Source organism: Xenia sp. Carnegie-2017, unplaced genomic scaffold, assembly GCF_021976095.1.
Source record: "Xenia sp. Carnegie-2017 unplaced genomic scaffold, XeniaSp_v1 HiC_scaffold_22, whole genome shotgun sequence".
NCBI classification, from domain to species: Eukaryota; Metazoa; Cnidaria; class Anthozoa; order Malacalcyonacea; family Xeniidae; genus Xenia; species Xenia sp. Carnegie-2017.
This window is the reverse complement of record NW_025813485.1, coordinates 16,765,969-16,780,071: the sequence shown is the minus strand read 5'-3', so window position 1 is coordinate 16,780,071 and position 14,103 is coordinate 16,765,969. Positions and strand designations below refer to the sequence as shown.

Sequence of the window (14,103 nt, the reverse complement as noted above, 5' to 3'; positions counted from 1 at the left end):
CAATTGGAAGCCCTGATTTTTCTATCTAGGATAAAAGATTCTTACCAAAAATTTTAAAAAATAGACAAATGAGTGACATTATTACATTTAATTATTAGATGCATTTCTTGATTGGATTAACCGTTGTTGGTATCCTATGGATAGTTTATGGAAACATGCAGAAGGAAAAGATAAAAATTAATTACCTTCAATTGAAACAGCTCCATTATTTACTTCACTGGAAGAGCCAGCATGAGTAATATGTAGAGGAGCATTATTTACTTCACTTGAAGTACCATTAACTGTCATGTGATTACCAATAAAAGTATTGCCGCCAGTTATAGATATATTCATTTTAGACTCGGCCGTCACAACTAGATGAAAAATGATCATTTTCACTTCATCGTTTGCTATACTTGAAATTCATACTTAGAAGGAAAATTTTGCCTTCTGTGTCATATGTGCAAACATCAGACAATAATATTGACATACGCGAGCCATTTATCTCAATGGCCATTATGAATTACAATTCAACATATTCACTCGTTTATTCGCGTTTATATGGTCTTATTCAGAGCATCTGAAAAACTTTCACTTTAAAAAGTTTACATGTACATCGTATGACGAAATATCACGTGATTTCTAAATATATTAACAATGCTAATATTTTTAATAAATGCCTCCCTCCCTAACTTAAATTTATTCCTACAAATTCCTACGCCTACGACGTCAAGTATTTCATCACATAAAGAAATACACGACACTTTAACTCGTTCAGATTCGTCGGTAGGTTTTTATTGAAATAGCATCGATGCTATTTTTCTTTCTAGAAATGTTTAACTTTCAACTCTTCGGTTTAAAATAAACACGACACAGCGCTCTATAAAATATTCTACATTATGACTAAAAACTAAAAATAGTTCTTAATTTTGTCCAACAATTTATGATCATAAGTGAGTATAGAATTAAAAGACAGCTAACAGCGTCGTTCGTGACTGTTGTCAGTTGACAATATGAAACATAAATGAAACGATTACATTACTCAATAAACATCATCCGTAAACAGTTATCAAATATCAATATTGTCCACATACCACTGATCCAATACTACCGGCTAATAACATACACCATACAAATTCTATGATTTGTACATTTGTTTTCTGCAATCTGTTCTTATGTGCATAAACATGATTTTTGGTATTTATTAGTGTACATTTACGTAAATAGTTCTGTGTTTATTTTTACAAGAAAGAGCGTTCATCAAAACAAAATGAACCATTCATTGATCGCCGATCGAGATGTGATCAGGCGAATGTTACAAGAATACAATGTTCGATATCTATATGTTCACGTTAATTAGGAAGGAAACGCTTTACACTCAAGATGAAAAATTCTTTGAATGTCGTGCAAGACGTTTCATTTATCAATGTTATAAGCTACGTGGTGCTGTGTTGATAACATTGTAGCTTGAGAGCGTTTTATAAATCAAAATTTATTTCATTACTCGTAAATCAATCAAGACGCTATAATAAATTAATCTGTTTCTTTAAGTTGCTTACCTTGCCTTGAAACATAAAAAAACTCAGTTTAAAATGTCTTGACTTGCAATAAAACTCTTGATAAGTGGACTTCCGTAAATAAACGACAACAAGAAAAGTAAATTAAACAAGACACTTGCTTCTGGATATACCCTCCCCCCCGGTTCCTTAGTCTCCTCCAGAGCAAGGCACAGTGTACAAATGATTGTCTGTCTTGTGCTTGTAAGAACTAGGAAACTGAAATGTACGTTACTGAAAATTTAAGATCAGCATTGATGGAGTTGAGACCCATTTAGGTAACTTCTCACTGAAACTTTTAGGAAATAAACAAATGTTCAACTTTTAAAAATTGTTAACATGTAAATGAACAACATAACTTTCTACAAAGTAAATTTGCAACAGAACATAAGATGTTTCTGAAATTTAGACTCTTCTATTATGTAACAATTGAAATATTAATATTCCTATTTTAGAGAAATTTCCTACCTAATGTTACGTATTTCCGGAAACAAAAATTTTCAACAGTAAATTATGCAAAATTATTCATACAATCGTGGATGATGAATGTGTAGTTGCATACTCAAAACTTTTCATATAAAATAGCGAAATTAAGAATCGTGACTAAGAATAAATACATCACTGAAAAAATTCACTTTACTTCGTTTTAAGTTGTTTTGAACAATTATCACAGTTTAGTGTAACCAGTTCGCATTACGTAGAATAATAAATTGAAAAACAGAAACTGTTCCTCTCATGTTGTTCCAACCATTTATGACTCGAAATGTTGTACAAAAAAACATAACTTTCCTTAAAGTGTTTATATTACGAATATTAGCCCCCTTTTTTATTAGCTAAATTGAAAGACCTTGTTTCAGTGATTTTAAATCTGCAATTATAATTGAAATTGGATTGGTGAAAGTGATTTTATGGACGTTCAAAGTCACGATTTTCAGCATTTTTTTTGCGAACTTTTTGATTGGTATGCTAATGCTTGTGACGTAAAAAGTTTAACACATATATCAACATGGCGTATTCTACTAGTAATCTTAATAAGAAACGCTGTGTTGTTGGCGGACCTAATCAAATTAGTTGCGCCAATGATTCAAAAACCGAAGGAATGTCGATGCATCTGTTTCCTAAAAAAGAAACAGAGCCGCAAAGACATAGAAAATGGGTAAATTTTGTGCGTAAAGATAGACCGGGTTTTGAGGCCTCCTCTACCTCGTGTCTATGTTCTGCACATTTTGAAGATTCTTGTTTTGACCTTAATTTGAGCGTGCAAGTCAAGCTCAAAAGAAGGTTGAAGAAAGATGCTATCCCAACCATTGACGTGGCTGGGATTCCTGAACCATTACAGGACGAAATAACCGATCGAAAGCGAAGACAAGTAAGTTTACGCTTGTTTATGTTAATTTTTCTTTTGTCATATGTAAATTTGATATAAGTTTTGTAGATTATTCGACATACTCTCCATAAGTCATCGCTGAAGGAAACATGTTCTCTCGATGAGGAAGTACCATCTACTAGTGATGGAGCTGAGCATGTTGAAGTATGCACTGGGGAAGCAAACGATTCGCCATTTGAAGAAGAACTACATGCAGTTGGTGAAGATATTTGTGAATCCCAGTCTCCATGTAAATCGTGCCATCGTCTTAAGAAAAAACTTACATCTTTACAAGACTTTAAGCTGGTATAAAAAGTCTAAAGCATCTTTGAAGAAAAAGGCCCAGAAGTTGCAAAATGAATATCGAAGCGAAATCAGGGAAAATCATAATACATCCGTGGTGACCAGCATTAATATACATGATGAAATGCAGGGGGAGTGTTGAAGACCTTTTTGAAGGAGAATCATACATGGACTACTACTCTTTCGAAGAGTCTAGTCAGAGTGAAGATTTAGATGAAGATACCACAAGTAATACAGTCAGGTATTTTATCTTATAAAGAATTAGATCTCTGTTGTATTTCATAATAATGAATTTTCTTAATCCTGTTACAGAATTGATGAAGGAGCAAGCTCGCATGAACAACCTATGTTCATGGTATTTTACATCTCATTGGTTGAGTTATTTGAAAAATTTTTCTTTAACTGAAAATCCAAAAGTACACATTAAAAACATTGGTTCGATGGCCATTGTAGAGCAAAATTGTGGTAAATGTGTTGAAAAGAACATTATGTGGAGAAGCGAACCTATGGTTTTGGGAAGATATCCAGCTGGAAACGTTATGACTAATTTTGGTATATTGATGTCTGGTGTCAGTATAAGTCAGGCCATGCTGATGTTCAAGCACATGAATCTCTCAGCAAATAGTGTGTCCACTTATCATGTGCATCAACGCACGTTCTTGTTTCCAGCTATTCTGAAGCATTGGGAAAGCTATCAGTCAAAATTAATTGAAGATGTGAAAAAAGTGATGCAGATTTTCAGACATGGTCAGGAGATGGACGCTTTGATTCTATGGGGCACAGTGCGAAATATGGAGTCTACACAATTTGGAGCAACACAACATCAAAGCTGGTTCATTTTGAATTGCTTCAGGTATTATCGAATGATGAAAATCATTGTTTGTAGTGTTTTTACTCTCAATGATGGAAGCATTTTGATTTTTAAACAGGCCAATGAAGTTGGTAGCAGAAATGCCATAGAACTGGAGGGAGCAAAAAGATCTTTTCAGTTTCTTGAGAAATCTGGGCTTAGCTTGGATGTTTTCATCGTCAGTTGAAAAAATCAAAGGATGGACAAGTGGTGTATAACACAAATTTCCCTAAGTATAATTTGGATGAGAAAGCAGTGCGGGAAGTGTCTGTGAAGCCATCTTATGGTATGCTAATTTTTAGAATGTTTTGTAGAATATGAGAATTGAAGCATCAGTAACAAATTATTTTTCATATCAATTTGTAGAATATGTTGAACAAGTAAAGAATGTTCTTTTCATGTCTAATAAACAAGAACTTTCAACTATAATGGAAAGATATAGAGGAAAAGCGGCCGAACCTTTGTGCAGCCAGTTTCTCACCAAACGATCCAAGGCTGAGGCAATAAAAAAATATGTTGTGAGGAACAAGCATGTCAGTCATGCACTTTACCGTGCTGTAAGTATGGGATAATGGGATTGTTTACAATTATTTTAGGATGTAATGATCTTCGTTTTTTCCTTAGTGGAACAGCAAAGACAGAAGTTACAAGACCTAACAGATGATGTGGATCAAATATTAAATAGCGCTGGGAATAAAAGTGCTCGCAAATGTACTAAATGCAAAGCTCCAATAAAAGGACATCCTCGAGGTCAATGCTCCACTGAAAAAGAATAAATTGAAGTTGGTAGATGATAGGGCAGTGGTCAGACATTGCATGGAGCCTGTCTGGAATGGAGAAGTAAGGCACCTCCTTCCCACCACCAGCCTGAGGGTTCACCTCAGGCAAGTGATAGTACCCTCTAGCCTCCCTATCTGGGCACTGATATACTCATCTTTCCTGATGATTACAGTATTAATATAACATTGAATGGTATGTATACTTGTCAGATTGAAGATGACTATCTCACTCGATAGTACAGCATGGCCATTTTGTGAAAAACAAAAGTTAATACCAAGAGGGGACTCGTGGTGTACTTGTGTCATCCAAAGGATGTTAATAATCTCATCGATATCTTGGGTTTTATTACGTAAAGATCGAATTTCTTGTCGGTCAGATATACAAGCAACATGTGCACAACTTAACTCAGTCTTTTCTATCCTTCCTACAAAACATTGTTACTGTACCAGATGACTCTCTGCTAAAATTTTCATTTTCTCTAAACTTTAAATTTGATAAATAACGAAATGTAGGCGATGATTTTTTGGCATAACGAAATTCAACATACTCCGACGCTTTCCATCCAAAATTTTCGTCTATGTCTTTCTTTAAAAAATCTTCGTCATTTTCCCTGTCCAGCGCTACAGTCACATACAAACGTGGCTTTGGGTTAAATGTTATTCCACAACGTCCATTTATCCAAGGAAATCTGCATGAAATAATACACATTCAAGCTACACTCTACTAAATATTGCAGTAATCGTATTTTAAAAACTTTCTGTGTATTTTTTACTGACTTAAAGCTTTTTACTATTGCTATTAATTGTTCATGTATACGTTAAATTTTAAACTGAAAAAAAGTTACAAGACTTTTTTCAATATACCTTAACCGTTATAACAGTCCCTGCTATAAATTACTATTGCTAAAAACAGTTATTTAGGAGGTTCGTTGTGTTTAAATTATGCTTTTTGTTTGAAAAGAGACAAGAAGATATATTTGAGTATCTTATGCTACAGCAGAAAACAATAAATTAAAAGATATCAAATAGATTTATATTTACTTCTTTAGTTTTTCTATCACGTCTTTGCGAATATTGTAACAATCGTCGAGAAATCCACTTTTGAAATTTGGATCAAAACCATCGTCTTCAGAATCTTCGTCATCACAATATACTTTGGACTCTTCAGTAACATCTGAAAAAACAATGTTTCTCTTTGAACACAATCGTTTCCTCCCTTAGGCCTGTTTTATACGTTGCATTTTACATGCGTCGAATGCATTAGAGACAAAAGAAAATGAGATAAAATTCCTCATTATCTTTTGTTTTGATGTTTTGTCGGTGCGTGTATTTGAACAAGAAAGTTTCTGTTAATTTGGCTAAGTTTTTATTTACGTGTATACTAAATAATGTAATAATATGCCTTTTTATGTTTGTAAATGATGATCGTCCAGGTTAATAAAGTCCTGAGAAGGACTGTTTTTGTTGTTGTTGACTGACGTTTCGACAACCTTAGCGGTAGTCATCTTCAGAGTCAAAAAAAAAGTTTTTTGGGTTCAAACCATTTACTTTAATATGCCTTTAACAATAGGTTTCATACTATAACAACTTCTGCAAACTTTAAAAATATCATGTTTCTACGTAGTAGTGACGTAGCTGATGAAGAGTTGGAGTTAAAAAATTGAGCAAGATATACCTTAAATTGAAGTTAGAGATTTTAATTCTACTCGTCGTCATGATAAGCGAAGGCATAACATGCCTTTTCATACATTTATGTTCGTTCGCTCGTTCGTTCCTCGCACATGGCAAGAAAGAAGTACAATCAAATTTTGCCTTAAGAAAATTTGTTCAGTTTTTAAATTAACTGCATGCAAGGATCTTCACATATTTCACACGTAAAAAACGGAAAATAGTGCAACCTAGTGCAGATATGAAAAAGTTGCTTAAACTAAATTGTTTCAAGCGTAAATGTTGTCATGCCAGTGTTTATTGTCTTAAGATCAAAATTATGCAGGGAAGTATTTTTCTCCTAAGCTTTATGTCTTCTAAGTTTTTATATTGTTTTTTAATTTGTTATATGTTTGATATTGCGCGTTAAAAAATTTGCCGCATAAAGAATATAACTTAAACATATTCTAAGATTTGAATCTTACTTTATGCAGTAAACTACTTGGTTTAAGCGAAGAGTTTTTTGTGGTATAGTTTATCTATGTAGTCAAAATGATTATTCTCAAATTTGATATAAAATAGTTGTGATATTAAAATTGTCAATGAAGAAAACAAATTTTTCGTTAATAATTAATTTTCGTTTTTTTCTTCCATATTTTTCCCTATAGAACTGTATCTTTTTTTGGGAAGGAATAAGGAAAAGTGAGACACCTGGATGTGCTTTACGTTTGAGGTTTTGTGTGCAAAATTTGTTATAATCAATGCTGGTTTTTTAAAGTATCTTAATGTTACAAAAGTAACATGAGTTATTTGAAATAATACAACATAAAAATAACACCAAAATTTGTAACGTTTTGCATTATCTGTGATTGCAAAATGTTCTGACCGCTAAGTTTTATAACAAGTAACAATATTTATAACCAAAAGTTAAGGAATATTTGAAGAACCAATGAAATCAACTTGATCTAGATTTCAAGTATTTTCACGATTTTCCTATTCATATATAAGAAACATAAGATGTTTCTGAAATTTAGACTATTCTCATGTTGTTCCAACCATTTATGACTCGAAATGTTGTACAAAAAAACATAACTTTCCTTAACTAGCAGTATATGATGCAGTTACACTCTAATTATTTTCACGGGCACCCAGTGTTTTGGGTGTCCGTTGCGCGACGATTGCAAAGGTAAAATCCAACGAACAGTTATTGTTTTGTTGAAAAATAAAGGAACTGAAACAATAAAACAATATCCGTAAGTAAGATACAATATAATTTGTAAAAAAGTGCAGTTTAGTATATTGGTATGTTAAATTTAGAAACAGTAAAGTTATAGTTAAAATATTTGTATAATAAAGTAGGAATGATACGAGTATATTATGCGATAAAACATTGGTATTGTAAAGCAAAAAACATTGAAGTTCAGCTTGGCTGTAAACAATTTGTACAACTAAACAGCTAGGAGCAAAACTTGCATTCGAAATGTTTTACGTAAGGAAACTGCAACAATTTACAATTTACAGGCGTATTACTTTCGTTAAAATGTCAATTGTGAAAACAAAATATCGATATCGTTGACAAGAAATCTAACGATAACGCACATTGATAGCAGGGCCTTCCTTTTTTATCTTTTCGGCCAGATCTCTGTTGTCCGTGCTTACAATAATAGCATTTGCCAGTTCCTCGTACCACAGTATCTTCTTATGACGGGATTTCCACCAATACTTCAACATGGTATATCCTTGCCAGACGACACCATGTTCGTCTATTTCGATTTGTTTAATTTTCTCATCACTAATATTAAGGAATATAGCCAAATTTTTCCAATCACTGGGAATTTTCTTCGCCAAATTCATTAGATATTTGTCCATAGCTGCAACAGTCAATACAAGGTTTTAAGAATCTTAAACAGATGTGTTAAAAATATCTTAAAGCAACTATGTTTACAAAGATGGAATTTCTTTACAAGAATAAATATGAAAATTTATGAGTGATTGCCAAATTCATTAATAATATAACAACAAAATATTCATAATCACATTAGTGCAGTTTTTTTTATTTACACTTGCTAGAAATAGTTACTTCAACTATCTTTTTATTTTCCTTTTCCAAGAGTAAACTGTATTTATGTCAAGAAAATGAGGTTTTTCTATCCTTTTAGTTGGGGGAGAAAAAATGCAAGTTGACAGGTATTACTTATTTGTAAGGTTTCTTGTAGGTGGGTTTCACTGAAGAAATAAAAGATATTTATTATGTTTGCACAGGCTTATGCAAACCGAGGAGACTGTTAAGAGAACTCGAGAGCAGACCAGTGTAAGCCCGAGACCGAAAGTTGCGCATGCTTGAGATTCTCACAAACGTCTCGAAGGTTTGCATTAGGAAGTGCAAATACGAAAATATCTTTATTTCTTTATAAAAAAAAATGATGCGAAACAGACAAATTTGAAACGAACGTTTTAATTTTCCTCTTGAATGTATTCAAGACTGATTTGCAAATTCTCTTTAATTTTTCTTGCTTGTTGTAATATAGTTAGTAAACAATGTCATTTTTTATTGTTTACCCACCTTGAGATTCTTCATTCTCACTGGTTGTTGAAGGGCCATCGACAGTCGATGACGCACCATATGTCTTGCTGGTCTCAGGTGTAGACTCACTAGTGTCAGGTGTAGACTCACTGGTGTCAGGTGTACACTCCTTGGTCTCAGGTATCCTTTGTTGTTCATCAAGGATCCGGGGCATCCCGCTACAAAAATGGTTTAAGATGTTCGCTTAAATGAATTCACAACAGTCCATAGTATTGACTCAATATGTGACAGATGAAAAGGATGTAAAACTGAGAAAAGTTGGATAACTTGCTGGGTTGTTTTCTCTTTAAATTGATAGTTTCTCTTCAGTTTCCTTCAATTATTATTTTCAAAATATGCATTTATTTCTTATATCTTACATTGAAGTTTATTAGAGGATTTCGAATATTCAGGAGAGACATGACTTGATCAACAAAGACAAACAGCTTTCACACAAAAAATTGATAATAGACATTTAAACTGTACTTTTAATTTCCTTTCCAAAAGTAAATAATAAAGCGTGATGTGTTTCAAACTTAAATTTTGCTCTGAAAAAGTATTTTGTTATGCGGTGAATGATAATTAAGTGTTTTGAAAACCAAAATCTGATGTAGCTCATCAAATTTTTACCTTGTTTCTTCAGTCGTAAATGGGCGATTGCTCGCACAATGTTTACTGCGTGGATTTTAGAAATACGTTCCTTGATTTCAGGTTTTTGTTGCAGCATTATTCGAAGGTTTTCATCACTTTCGCATTGTTTAAGATGACGGAAAGAAATCATCAAAGCAGTAAACCTTATACGGCCAATTCTACTGTAAACATCTGCTAAACCAACCACGGCTTCAAGATGATGCAAATGCTGACTATCTTCACTTGCCTTTTCAGCTGATATGGCAAACATCTCTATCGCTTGTTTGTAGAACTTTCCTGAGTGTCCTCTTCTTCTTGCATGTAGAAATTAGCTACTGCGTTCCTATATTTTGATCGTTGAAGAAGTTTACCCTTTGACATTCTTGATTTTCAAGCAACTTCAATTTTCTTTAACTTCACTGCAAATGTCGCTACCATCTTTACGGATCAATTTTACATCATCAAGAATATTTAATGGCATTGAAAGTAATTCTCTGTAGCACTTTAAGATTTCACAGTAGCAAAACAACTCATCGCCGTTCCTCTCCTTTAAGATTCCCATTTCAAAGAACAGTTGTTGATTATTACTCAGTTGCTTGTAACATTTGATGGCATTTTCCAAATCTTTCTTTCGAACTTCTGCAGTTTTTGCCACTAACTTGTCGTTCTCGACCCAGTCATCATTGAAAAGGAGATAAAGAAGAGCACTTTTTTGAGCAACATATCCATGAAAGACAGCTATCTCAGATTCCAGTTCTTTGTTGATTTCATTTGCCAGACAGTACGCAAGCTTCATAAGATCGACATAAAAACTTGGTTTCTTAAGTGTTTTTCTATCGTGATAAAAATAGTTTCTACCATAGCTATATATTAATGAGACATAAAGCTCAGCGAGGAACAAATGGCTATACTTTTCAACACTTATTGCCACTTTATGTTCTACCAATTCATGCACGATGTCTGGTGTCAGCGGTTGTGAAAGTTCGATGATTTCTTTCAATTTTTCATCATTTTTGAGTTCATCCGGGAACACGTCAAGATCTTGTTTGTTCAGAGTTCGACAATATACAAGATCGTAAACAATACTTGTCATACATGGTATTTGGAAACTCTTTTTTTTCATCTTTTTCATTAAGTTTTCAGCTACATGATATGTGAGTGAGGTATGTCGTATATTTCTTGCTTGTTAACAGATCCCCACGAAAAGCGCTTATGAATGAATAAAACGACCCAACAGGCTGCAAGTCATCCTCAGTCACCCACACAACTTATGAAGAAGATTTCTCGACGTTTCGAAGAAAGTGTCCAGTTTTGTAGCAAAGGAGGTTGTTCTTGAGTATACGTAAATCCAATAAGCTCTGCGAGTCTAGCTAATGCGATCATGGTTCTATCATCTTTCGTTTCATTCTTCCATTTATTCAGGAATATCTCTGCATGCTCACGAACGATATGCAACCGAGAATCATCTTTTGAGAAACGATTATCTTTATTGATGTACTTCATAAAAACTCCTGATAACTTATAAAGAACTTCTGACTTAATGGTTTCTTTTTCATCAACCATATCTTTGATTACGTGTTGGGTAAAAGAATGGAATGAAAAAAGGCGGATATCACCTTCTCTTGTTATTTTAATCAGCGATTTAACACCATTACAAAGCTCACTCATTTTTTGTAAATTGATGTGGGGATCACTTGAAGGTAATTGACTGCTCAAAAGGAATTCTGGTATTCCATTATTACTGAGAAAAGCCACAGCTGCAATGACAGGAAAGAACTCATCTTCAACTTTTCTTAAACAGGTTTGCACTGCAATGAAGGTGTATTTTGTGCTTTTGCTCTTCGTCATGAACTTTCTTTACTGCGACTTTGTGTTTTAACAAGCCTAGATAATCATTAATGGATATCATATTTTGAACAATATAGTCTTTGGAAGCTGTTAAGCCAAGAATATTCCAGCCAAAATACTCGCAGAGCTTTATTTTCATTTCTTTGTCGTCATTAAGATCTTTAAGAAATTCTATTCCTTCATGAAATCGATCAACTTCAATTTTCTCGGATATATCCCAAAGAGGATGGTTGAGGATACGGTCGTTCGTTGTTATGAGGATGTTGATTGAATGATGAACATTCCATAAATCTGTAAACCATTCTTCTTTAAGATTCTTAGACTCCAAGTTGTCAAGCAAAAAAATTACGTTTAATTCTTCGGCTCTTTTCTCAATAGCTGTCAGCATTTCTTTATAACTCATATTGGTTGAAACCTCTTTCGCTAACTTTGTCAATGGTTCAACAACTTGTTCGCTGTCAAAGTTCTTAAGATCTATCAACCAACTGATGTCATATTTGTCTTTGTTGACAACAAGATAATTTAAAGCAGCAGATGATTTTCCCACTCCTATTGATCCATGCAAAATTATTGGAACTCCTTTTTGCAATCGTTGAAGTTGATCATCTAATTCCCTTCTTTGAAAATAATGATAATCTGGTTTGTGCCAATTGGAAGCCCTGATTTTGTTATCTAGAATAAAAGTTTGATACCAAATATTTGTAAAAAATTGATAAATCAGTGACATTGTTACTCTTAAACATTAGATGCATTTCCTTGATTGGAACGACCGTTGTTGAATAGTTTATGGACACAGAAGAAAAAGATACAAATTACCTTCAGTTGAAACAGCTCCATTATTTACTTCACTGGAAGGGCCAGCATGAGTAATATGTAGAGGAGCATTATTTTCTTCACTTGAAGTACCAGTTTGAGTAATATTAACTGTCATGTGATCACCAATTATAGTATTGCCACCAGTTACAGATATATTCCTGTTAGACTCGGCCATCACAACTAGATGAAAATGATCATTTTCACTTCATCGTTTGCTATACTTGAAATTCATAGTTCGAAGGAAAATTTTGACGGGAACATATCAAACAATAATATTGACATACGCGAGCCATTTATCTCAATGACCATTATGATTTACAATTCAACATATTCACTCGTTTATTCGCGTTCATATGGTCTTTTTCAGAGCATCTTCTGAAAAACTTTCACTTTAAAAAGTTTACATGTACATCGTATGACGAAACATCACGTGATTTCTAAATATATTAACAATACTAATATTTTTAATAAATGCCTCCCCCCCCTAACTTAAATTCATTCCTCCCAATTCCTACGACTACGACGTCAAGTATTTCATCACATAAAGAAATACACGATACTTTAACTCGTTCAGATTCGTCGGTAGGTTTTTATTGAAATAGCGTCGATGCTATTTTTCTTTTTAGAAATGTTTAACTTTCGACTCTTCGGTTTTAAATGAACACGACGCAGCGCTCTATAAAATACTCTACATTATGACTAAAAACTAAAAATAGTTCTTAATTTTGTCCATCAATTTATGATCATAAGTGAGCATACAATTAAAAGACAGCTAACAGCGTCGTTCGTGACTGTTGTCAGTTGACAATATGAAACATAAAGGAAACGATTACATTACCCGATAAACATCATTCGTAAACAGTTATCAAATATCAATGTTGTTTAAATACCACTGATCCTACCGGCTAATAACATACACCATACAATTTCTATGATTTGTACATTTGTTTTCTGCAATCTGTTCTTATGTGCATAAACATGATTTTTGGTATTTATTAGTGTACATTTACGTAAATAGTTTTCTGTGTTATTTTTTACAAGAATGAGCGTTCATCAAAACAAATTGAACCATTGATTGAACTCCGATCGAGATGTGATCAGGCGAATGTTACAAGAATACAATGTTCGATATCGTTATGTTCACGTTCATTAGGAAGGAAACGCTTTACACTCAAGATAAAAAATTCTTTGAATGTCGTGCAAGACGTTTCAATTATCTAAAATGCTATGTTACGTGGTGCTGTGATGATAACGTTGTGCCTGAGAGCGTTTCATAAATCAAAAATTTATTACATTACTCGAAAACAATCAAGAAGCTTATATAATAAATTAATCTGTTTTTAAGATGCTTACCTTGCCTTGAAATATAAAACTCACTAAATGTCTTGACTGCGATAAAACCCTTGACATTTGACTTCCGTAAATGAAAACGACAACAGGAAAAGTAAATTAAATAAGACACTTGCTTCTGGATGTACCCTCCCCCTGGTTCCTTAGTCTGCTGCAGGGCAAGGCACAGTGTACAAATGATTGTCTGTCTTGTGCTTGTAAGAACTAGGAAACTGAAATGTACGTTACTGAAAATTTAAGATCAGCATTGATGGAGCTGAGACCCATTTAGGTAACTTCTCACTGAAACTTTTAGGAAATAAACAAATGTTCAAATTTTAAAAATTGTTAACATGGAAATGAACGACATAACTTTCTAAAAAGTAAATTTGCAACAGAACATAAGATGTTTCTGAAATTTAAACTCTTCTATTATG

At 33.4% G+C, this 14,103-nt stretch overlaps 2 protein-coding genes and 2 long non-coding RNA genes across 5 annotated transcripts in view; 1 reads left to right on the top strand and 3 right to left on the bottom strand.

The window, feature by feature from the left end:
* The window catches only part of LOC124447007, a 62,562-nt gene extending 62,338 nt beyond the window's left edge, over window positions 1–224 (bottom strand). The window contains exon 1 of the mRNA XM_046997905.1: window positions 186–224. The gene's annotated coding sequence lies outside the window, so the exon portion shown is untranslated. The remainder of the gene's footprint in view (window positions 1–185) is intronic.
* LOC124447011 overlaps window positions 1–12,709 on the bottom strand; it is a 13,943-nt gene extending 1,234 nt beyond the window's left edge. Inside the window, exons 1-3 of the mRNA XM_046997916.1 lie at window positions 12,622–12,709; window positions 12,338–12,517; window positions 1–25 (exon numbers count right to left, since the gene is read on the bottom strand). The exon at window positions 1–25 is cut by the window's left edge and continues 1,234 nt beyond it. Coding sequence (XP_046853872.1) covers window positions 1–25; window positions 12,338–12,517; window positions 12,622–12,646 — 230 coding nt within the window. The 5' untranslated portion in view covers window positions 12,647–12,709. The remainder of the gene's footprint in view (window positions 26–12,337; window positions 12,518–12,621) is intronic.
* LOC124447014 lies at window positions 3,002–5,881 on the top strand. Its single transcript, XR_006948579.1, has 5 exons — window positions 3,002–3,445; window positions 3,517–4,057; window positions 4,134–4,264; window positions 4,421–4,611; window positions 4,679–5,881. It is a non-coding gene; the product is annotated as an uncharacterized LOC124447014 (long non-coding RNA).
* LOC124447015 lies at window positions 7,731–9,215 on the bottom strand. Of its 2 annotated transcripts, none has more exons than XR_006948580.1 (2): window positions 9,044–9,215; window positions 7,731–8,351 (listed from the first exon to the last, which is right to left on the bottom strand). It is a non-coding gene; the product is annotated as an uncharacterized LOC124447015 (long non-coding RNA). The 2 variants fall into 2 exon arrangements; XR_006948581.1 differs by having other exon boundaries at window positions 9,155–9,174.
* Window positions 12,710–14,103: the final 1,394 nt, after the last annotated feature.